At 40.9% G+C, this 10106-nt stretch overlaps 1 protein-coding gene across 2 annotated transcripts in view; it reads right to left on the reverse strand.

Annotated features, from left to right (window-relative positions):
* Positions 1-1591: 1591 nt before the first annotated feature.
* LOC107741239 (protein FAM222A-like) overlaps positions 1592-10106 on the reverse strand; it is a 69652-nt gene continuing 61137 nt past the window's right edge. For both annotated transcript variants that reach the window (XM_016553916.1, XM_016553915.1), the window contains one exon: positions 1592-4804. In XM_016553916.1, the coding sequence (XP_016409402.1) occupies positions 3369-4804 (1436 nt within the window). In that variant the 3' untranslated portion in view covers positions 1592-3368. The remainder of the gene's footprint in view (positions 4805-10106) is intronic.

The raw sequence follows: 10106 nt of genomic DNA on the forward strand, positions 1-10106 counted from the left end.
TAAAGACAACACAGACACAATTATTATGTTGGTGATAAAATTGACCTCACAAATGTAAAAAATGCCCCTAATAAATCAATTACAGGAAAAGTGGAAAAGTTAATTTCTGACCCTGGTCCATTCTATTTCTAAATAAAACTAAAGCCTGCACTCTGAATTGTAGAGGGCAGAACACGAGAAAAAGAAAGAGATTGAAAGAGAGTCCTTTGCTGCAGCGGACTCCTCAAATCCATTAACACAGCAGAGATAGAACATAAAGGATGACAGCAGCAGGGAGGCAGAGATGAAAACCCCCAGGGATGTGTTCAGACGCACATCTTTCAAGCTGACAAAAACTACACACGGAAAAAAGACAGCGTGCACTCTGAGATGTTTATAGACTGTTACAACTCTGGTTTCTCTAAACCAACATGAGCTCACATACTTCAGAGCACATTTTATCTAGGATATCACCCCTTATCTAGCACAAACAGTACTGATGGACTGAAACCTTAAAAAAAAAAAATCAGCTTGAAGACTAGCATTGTGAAAGCAGAATGTAGGCATGGCTGACTTCAGGTGTACTGCCTGTATTCCCTGCTGGTCCCCTTGTTTGTCTTCAAAGCAAGCGGTGCGCTATTATGAGCTAATCTACAGGAGATCAATACAGCACACTCCAAGCATGTTCAGCCTGACTAACACAATCACTTCTTACATGGCTTCTCTGCAGAGACACAATGGATCTCTATGGACATGCACTGTAGCATTTTTGCTGTTTTCCTGAGGAGAAACACTGTAGCAAAGTATTTCAGCTGCTCCGCGACATCAATGTTTTCGCTTCAGTGTTTCAAACTGCTCAACATGGGAAGCTCCATATTCAACGAAACAGTCAAAATATTTTTTGTGGACTATGTTTTGGAATGTAATTACAGTCAGATGAACCACTGAGACAAGGTGAATGATCGTTCGTGCAATAAACATTAATTTAACAACATAAGATGTGTGACATAAAACCCTAATGTGGTTAGATAAGAAAAAAAAACCTAAGAAGAATTATAGTTTTTCCAGTGAAAACCCATCAAATGTGAGCTGAATTTTGGGAATGTGAATTTTAGGTTTTAACTAAATTATAAGAGGACTCAAAAACTGTACATTTAACAGTATTAAAATATAAAAATGTTGAACAGTGACTGCAAACTTGAAGTGATAGACAAGCAGTTATTAAAATATGTTGCATGCTGTACTTGTCAATTCAATGATGTTAACCTCATAAATATGCAAATAACAATTTTAACACAGGGTTTGCAGTGTGAAATCTCAAAACCCGACTACTCGAGACTAATTACTAATGTATAATAAAGTATAAGTATTCTAGGATTAAGTTTACTAGGATTAAGTTCACTAGGATTAAGTCAAAAATGACTTTGGGTGAACTATTTCAAGTGTGAAAAACTCAGTAGCGCCCATCTAGTAGGTAGTATATCTCTGCAAGTACTCAATTACAAGAAGTTAATTTTCCACCTCCCAAACTGCTTCCATTTATGCATGACAATTTCCCTTTAGTAATACAGACAAGGTCAAAGCAAAGACGTGGGTTTCTCAATAAATTCTTGAAATCATTTTATTTTGCACCTCAAAACAAGAAGGAAATTAGTATGTGGTACATTGGGAATGTAGACACAGCTGTACTTTTACATTTTTTTTGGTGTAAGCTCAGAGAAAACAAAATTGTTAATACAGTCATAATAATTGCACTTCATAAATCTAGACTGTAGCCAGCTTTTTGCCCCCGCCAGAAACCTGTGTCGACTCTCTTGAGTTTCTAAATTCAATTTACTGGTAAAATTTGACTGACAAAAGAAATGCTAATTTAACGCCAGGGACCGCTGTGCCCGTCCAATTTTTCTTTATTTCCCCTCTCTCTGTCCCACAAGGCATTAGTCTTCTCAGTAATCTAAGTGCAGTACATTCACAGGAAAGTCACAGTCGGAATAAATATTTCAGTGTTGAGACAAAGCTTACGAGCGGCCTCAACCTGGCTCGAAACCGCTAGCACAGAGCTGAGAAAATCGCTCGTCACCTCTCCTTCCACCTCTATTCGAGAGAGGCAATGATTGTTTTTATCGTTTCAAAAAGAGGAATGGTCAAGCGACACCTCTGATAGTTTAACTCCCCTCAGGTCCTCATTTAATGGTCTCACATGTACTTCGAAACTTCGAAGCCATGTGGGAAGAGTCATTTGATCCCTAACCAATCAAGAACAAGCTTTCCAACAACAGACAGCTCATTTTCAGAATTCCAAATCAGATTAATTCAGTTTATATGATGTTCCTTTTGAAACAGACCTGATCGGCCTAATCTTGTTAATGAGAGCGGTCTCATTTCAGAGCTTTCACACAACCGGTTCCTTATATATCTGCTTATTTGGAGATTTGATTCCAGTGTAGGTAAATAAATGAGAATTCTGTTGTTTAGCTCTCGGTGGTGATTACACCGTGAGAACAGCAGAAACTTATACTGCAGCCAAAGGAGAATAAAATCAAAATAAATGACCCTTAACGAAACATTAAAAACCTAAGCATTTTACACTCTTACTCCCTTAGCAGCCAATGCATATTATATACTACAAATATATATAAAACAACAAAAATAGGTTCAAGTCTTCATGTTCTTTAAATACATTATATTCAAATGTCTAATTTCCAACCTCCCAAGACTTTCACACATTTTTACACCCCAAGCAGTGCAATTTCTATGAAAAAACAATTAACGCTAAGGTTTTTCCATTTTATCCATTAACATTACCTAAATGCAGTGATCTAGTTGCCTTTTTGGTCTTTGAAATGTTGTAATGTGCGCATACCATTACCTCTTACAGTGTTTTGTGAGCACAGGTTCAACTGTATCTTTTATAGACAACCGCGGTGCTTTAAGACCATCATCTTCATCATGCTAATCCAAATGGTTACTTGCGATGTGGGGAGGAGAGGCGGCCATATTTACTTCATTTAAACCATTGACTCTCACCAAAAAAAATAAAAATAAAAAATATAATTATTCTGATAAAATAATTAAAAAGGAAAAAAGACAAACAATTGGAAAACAACAACAATGAAAAAAATCCCTCTTGGCAAAAAGAGAGAAAAGAATCACAGAATCCACATTTAGGAATATTCCAATTCCTAGCCAGCAATTCTCTCCCAGCTCTGAGCCGAGAGGCACCGATTGGCTTTCCAGCATTCAGCCAACCATGTTTTGATCCAGATCTCCCCCAGTTTGCTTTGAGCAGGATCACAAAACTCCACTGCAAATCTAGGCAATGGCAATAACTGCAGTTTGTGATTAAAGATTTTCCAGTCGCTCTTTATATTGGTCAGCCCCGTCTCTTCTTATCTGTAAACAGGGAGGCGGATGTGTGCATGCTGGTGGTCCAATAGTCTCGGCACAGACACGGTCTCGTATCCCTTCCCCAACATCTGCTCCTTGATGCAGGGAGGATGGATGTCATTGATCAGGTATTCCAGTGACTGCAGACTGCTGCTCAACACTGATGTATTACATAGACTCTTACTAGGCAAACTGCAGCACAGACCACCCGTGCTGTCTATGGGGGGGTGGTGATGATGATGATGTTGGTGGTGATGATGATGAGGGTGTTGGTGATGGTGGGGGAATCCCAGCTCCCTGTGTCCCGTCACTGGTCCAGCTGTGGTCGTAGCTCCTGGCAGCTCTTGTGGGTTGTAGCAGTCACTGTCCGGTGTCACCAGAACACTGTTCCATGGAGGCGCAAAGTACTGACCGACAGAAAAGTTCCCATGCATCCCCACACAGTTCAAAGGCGAGGAGCTGACCTTGTCTAGTCCACCCCCGCCACTCATACTGGCCGTCATCAGATAACCTCTTGAGGAGGATACCTGTGCCCCTCCGAGCATGATGGACCCTCCTGGGGCACAGGTTTCAGGTGACTTGCTGATGGCACCTCCACCTCCGCTCCCCCCGCTGTACATCCTCAAAACTGCCTGCTGCTGTTGCTGTTGTTTCTGCCACAGCAGATAGTCCATACCATCGGGATACACCCCGGCCTTCATTGCCTCCCCGTTCTGCCCTGGTAGCACCGTCCCTGAATAGGCCATGTTTCCCTGCGGAGCCACACTAGTGACGTAAGTCCCCCCTGAGGAGTTAGCGGTGCCCTGTTTGGATGGGCTGGGGTTCGGAGGTCCCGTCGATGCCCCGTTTTGACACACCTGCTGCAGAGCCTGGGCCTGGCAGTGCTGGTTGATCTGGTAAATGATGCTCTGGATGGAGGGAAGATTCGACTGAGGAGGGAGGTTCAGTCCTCGGCCCCCTGCAACAGGGATCACGGAGCTGGCCACAGTGACGTTAGGGGGGACCGATAGAGTGGTGGCCTCTGCCGGTTTGGGAGGCCCTGTGTGGTACAAAATCTGTCCGTGGCAATGACCTAAAGTGCTGCTGTTGGGAGGCGGATAAGGAGCCACTGCTATCTGCGCCGGAGACAACTTAGTCCTCCTGCCCTCAGAGTTTTTGAGGACGCCTTTTGTGGTGAAAGATGATGAGGAAGATGAGACTTTGACTATCGCTAACAGACCCTGGTAGCCCCCTGTGTGGAGGTGGGGGTAGGGGCTGTAGCGCTGTCCGGTGGTGTCATATCCGTTCACAGTCCGGTTAAGGTGCTTGTGTTGGGGGACCCTGATGTTGGTGGGGAAGATCTTGATGGACAGAGGGCTGTTGGCCATCTTCTGCGCATATGCATCCAGCTCTGCTGCGCTGGGATAGCGCGGGGAAGGCATGGGGACAGTCAGCTCACCTGCAAGATAAAAATAGGTATAAGAAAACCATGAGTCAGACGTTAAGAGTCTTGAAATATGGCCCATAAATATGGCAACTTTTTGTCCTTTCATTGTCAGAATGCAGTAGCTTGGACATTCTTCTAAATAACTCTTTGGCACTCTATATTCCATCTTTTTGGGCACATCCCAATCCATTTTAGTAGAGACAAGTGTGCCAAGCTTCTAGCTTCCAAAGACCTCTTTCCCTGTTTGAAGGTCACATAGTCGTTGCCTTCAGGTGTGTAACAACTTTTGGCATCACTCTAGATGACCTGCTCTTCTTGTTGGATTACATTACAAAAACAGCTCTGCCTTTTCCACAAGAAAGAAAATCAGACCCTTCCTCGACTTTAAATACATTCATTGTGTTTTCTCAGCCACCCATCTAGTATTTGGCATTGACCTTATGCATGTACTTTCATTATTGCAATCTTCAATGGTAAGAAAATGTCTGCTAAGAACAAAAAATTAAGGGTACAAACTGTAGATGCACAATTCACAATCAATGTGAATATTGAAAGTTTTAAATTCAGCCTGTCTATAAAAACTGTATTTTATTCCTCACCCAGTCCTCTCTCTCACACATATTCCAGTGGAGGTTTATCCCTGGATAAATAGCTCTTTTTAAACCTGAAATCAGGCACCTAAGGCATTATTAAACCAGCGCTTTGTGAAATTAATTTGGTCTCTCTATTGTTCAAAATTGGGTTACCCTTGGAGACGGAAAGGAGAGCGAGAAGGAAGTAAGGAGGATAAAAGACTTGTTTAATTGCATTGACACATTTGAGATTTATAAGTAGCACCAGTAGGTCTTAGTCTTGGCCAGGCCAATTTCTCAATTATTCAATCAGACCATCTCCAAATGAAGAGACAGACCTACATTACCCCTCCCATGAACCCCTGAAAACTCCACCCACTGGGAATTTGTAACCAGGTTTTTTCAGCCTATACAGAGAAACTGTGAGACAAAATGTACTGCAAAAGCTTTGTCATAAAACATGACTGAGACATCCATTAAAAGCTGAGCTGCAAAACTGACTCCTATTAAAACGCAAAGACCCACATGTTGGGCAGGGCAGGAAATGATAAAAAACCCAATAAGCCTTAATGTCTAATAGTACTCAGACAGCAAGACAAAGTGTCCTTGTAGCTGGACTGTTTTGGCTTGTTCAGGGTTTTGAATCAGGCGTTTTTTTTGAGAAACCTGGGGCTTTTGGGATTCTGCGAAAAACGAGTTGGGGAAACAAGGAGAAAGAGCTGCGAGAGGCAGCACAGAGGATGAGCGGAGGTGAAGGGCCGTGTGAGATTGGATTTAAACGACATTATTCAGGCAATTTCATGGCTACTTAGTTCAGTGCTACAAAAAGGCAGAGGGGGAGCGGGCAAAGCACTCAATTTACAAGTGATAAATCAACTGCCACAAATGACTACCAACCCTCTCAAAAATAATATTTTAAGAAAAGTGTGCATATTTTCTGGTTGTTTTTATCATTCTGACTAAAATTAAACTGCCATAAATGACAGCGTCAGCAAATGTCAGTGTGGTTTTCCAGAACTTCAGGGATCCAGCTGTGAGGAAGTTGTCACATTTCTGATTGTCACACATCCTTTCCTCTCTAGCTTCCATTAAGCTGACACAGGTCAATCACTCAAGCAGCTAAATCTACATCATCCATGTGCTTTAAGCTCTTAAAATCTAATAGCATGTGGTTAAAAAAAAAAGAAAAGAAAAAAAAAGAAAAGTTGTGAGTTGCATATCTATGCAGAGTCAAGAAAACAAATGTTTAGCAATTAATGCTTTTGAGAAAATCACAACATACACTGTCAAATCTGTAGAAGCAGCTGAGGTTCATAGTTTCAAAAATCATTAAATCATTATATATAAATACTATACCATATAAAAAAAAATTATTAAGATGAGGCACTATAAAATATTGTTTATATAATAAATTACTTTTAAAGATAAACAATGTTATAGTGCCTTATCTTCATTGAACAGTTTGAACAATTAAGCGTATGGAAAAAGGATCTTAAAAGAAATGCGAAATAGAATGTCAAATAAACACTTTCTTTAGCTGCTGTACAAACCTTTCCAGAAGACAGGACATATCTGACCCATTCCTCTACCCAAAACAGTTTCATTTCATGTATATTTATAGGATGTCTTGCTTGAGTGGCCTGCCTCAGACCACAGCATTTCAAATAGAATTGGAACCAGGACTCTAGAGAAGGCCAAAAAATACAAAATTGCATCCGATTGTGCTGCTGTTGTTGATATTCACCTCCGTTTGGGATCACGGTCATGTGGCATGGCCCCACTTCGTTTGGGTTTTAGATCAGACAAGACCTGCATAAATATGTTCACAATATAGCATGACCTTTAATACATAAAATATTGTTTGTTGCTTTTATTTGAGTGTCACTGTCAGAACTGATTGGCACTTGTTTTATTTATGACCACCTTTTTATGGATTTAAAAAAACATTGCATGAATCATTTCTTAATCCATCATTATTTATTTTCTAGCTAATTATTTGAGAATAAAAGTTATGTCATGTTTTAGGCCACATTCGTGCAGAAATCTAAACAAACCCCAAGCTTTCTCCGTCTCAGACTAGCTCTTTTATGTCTAATAAGTCTTTTTAAAGCATTCCTGAGGCTACAGAGGTCTGCAGAGTGTTTAAAGCACGTATGTTAGCTGGCATCTTCTTGGGCAGCGGATGAAAGGATGCTCGTCTCCGCGCTGTCACAGTCTAATTGGAGGTGTTCTAAATAGGTCAGATGAAATGGGGGCTGTCGAGCATCTGTCCAGCCCATGCAGGGCCAGCGCAGGGGCCGACACTTTCAACCCCCTCGGTGACAGCAGCGCCACGGCGCTTTGATGTTTCTCCGCCAGCCAGCACAGAAGAGTGGGTGGGGAGGGTGTGTGCGTAGTGTGTGTGTATGTGATACAACTAGACTGACAGTTTCCTCACTTCATTGGATCCAAAGAGGAAAAAAAACCCAGTAGATTTCAAAGAGGCGTCACTGGTCCGTATGCAAATAGATGAGCCATCTATTTGCAGGGGGGTTGATTCGGGTGACTACCTTTGATCGTCACATGGTTTAATTAAGGAGCCATGCTTTGCCATGTCACTCTCCCTTAGCCTTCTATCTCTCTCCTCCCTTCACTCCATCTCACTTCACGATGGGGGCCAAAACATGCTAATTATCATTAAAGCACAGCTAATGCTGTTGCTGCCATGTGTTTTTGGCTGACAGGTCCATATTTTCCATTCCTAAACTGCTCCATTGAAACCTTTCGTACAATGGATAAAGCCACTATTGCTGTCTTTCTCTCTGTGGCCTGCTCTTGTTTGTCAACAGGCAAAAGCCTCCAGCACCCGACCTGCCATCAAAGGGTTTCACACTTCACAGGCCATGGGGATTAGAGGCCTTTCAGACCCTTATGGCGCTTTTCCACTGCGTGGTACGACTCGGCACGGTACGGCTCAGTACGGTCCGGCACGGCTCGGTTCGGCTCGGTTTGCGTTTCCACTGCAGTTTAGTACCGCTTTAGAGTGGGCGGGATTATTCACATGTCTACCGAGCCGTACCGTGCCGTACCATGCAGTGGAAAAGCGCCAATAGAGAGCTGCTCCAACCCACAAAGGCCTCTGGCTATTACAGCAGCTATGATCACAACGGTGGAGAGAGAAAGAGAGGTGGACAAACAAGTTTCAGGTAGCCATCACTGATTTTCTCTGATGATTCTTTACTAAACATTTCCTAAATGATAATTAAGACCATGTCAAATTTATAAACAGGCCCACACGGATATCTGCACCCACTGAATGGGAACATCCATCATTTACAAAAGTTATACACAGGCCTTGGTACTTAGGTGTTTGTTTAGGAAATATGTTGGGCTAATTATGCTTTCAGCTACCAATAAGTGTCTAGTACCTTTAGTTCCACTTAACATATTTAAATCTACACAAAATTTAATTTCGTGTAAAATCAGAGAATGTCTGTAGATTCAGTCAGGGCTGTTTATAAGCATCAAATGAGTGTAGAACTGACTCACTAGGCTGCAATTGTAAAATTATATTGTTTAAACTGTATTTTAATTGATTTAACAGTGCGTAGTGTGGCCTTCACTGATGTAAAGTGGCGTGGGTGATTCAAATCAAAAGACATACAAACCATCTTCTAAAGAAAACATCTGTTGCAACCAGTGTTAACCAGTGTTTTTAGTTTTAGTCTAGTTTTAGTCGAATCTACAGTAAATTTAGTCGGCTAAAATCTAATGGGTTTAGTTACAGTGCATTTATTAAGCATTTCTCTAAAATTTCCAAACTCATTATATAGGTTTGATATTAAGGTTTTATCATGATTGACACCGATTTAACTGCAGTGACACACAACATGCCTTTGTTAAAATTAAATAACACCACTTCTCATAAAGAACATGGTCTTCTTTTTAATGAAATACCAATGGTTATATAGGCTAATTATGCATTCTTTATAGCAACTTGTTTACCATATTCTTCATTCTTTCAAGCAGACATATTTATTTCTATAAATAAATTTAGATTAATCTTTAGGGCTACTAAAGTTTTTCCCTCAAGAGCAGTGCGTGCATTTCTCTTTTCCAAACTCATTATATAGGTTTGATATTAAGGTTTTATCATGATTGACACCGATTTAACTGCAGTGACACACAACATGCCTTTGTTAAAATTAAATAACACCACTTCTCATAAAGAACATGGTCTTCTTTTTAATGAAATACCAATGGTTATATAGGCTAATTATGCATTCTTTATAGCAACTTGTTTACCATATTCTTCATTCTTTCAAGCAGACATATTTATTTCTATAAATAAATTTAGATTAATCTTTAGGGCTACTAAAGTTTTTCCCTCAAGTGCAGTGCGTGATTTTCTGTCTTTTTTTTGTTGCTTGATTAACATCAATGACTCGGACAATAGCAAAGAAATTAGGCTGCTATCCCTTTAAAACCGAATGCACAGCTGCAATGGATGTAATGTACTGATACAGGTTCTCCCTACTGTTTACGTTCACTTGAGACGTAATCAACTGTTTACGTGAATACTCCTCAAAACAGACAATTCAACATCATTTTGTGTGTAATTCTCCGTTCATGCGAAGCGAAAGAGTACTCGCGCGCTGTGAGACGCGCTTTCTGTGTGTGTATGCTTCAGTGTCTACTCTCAGAAAACTGGACCGAATTGAGTTCTCTCTTGAGTCGTCAGATTTATCTATATGTCTGCTCTT

The sequence above is a fragment of the Sinocyclocheilus rhinocerous genome, unplaced genomic scaffold (genome assembly GCF_001515625.1).
Source record: "Sinocyclocheilus rhinocerous isolate Xijiao unplaced genomic scaffold, SAMN03320098_v1.1 scaffold615, whole genome shotgun sequence".
NCBI lineage: Eukaryota > Metazoa > Chordata > Actinopteri > Cypriniformes > Cyprinidae > Sinocyclocheilus > Sinocyclocheilus rhinocerous.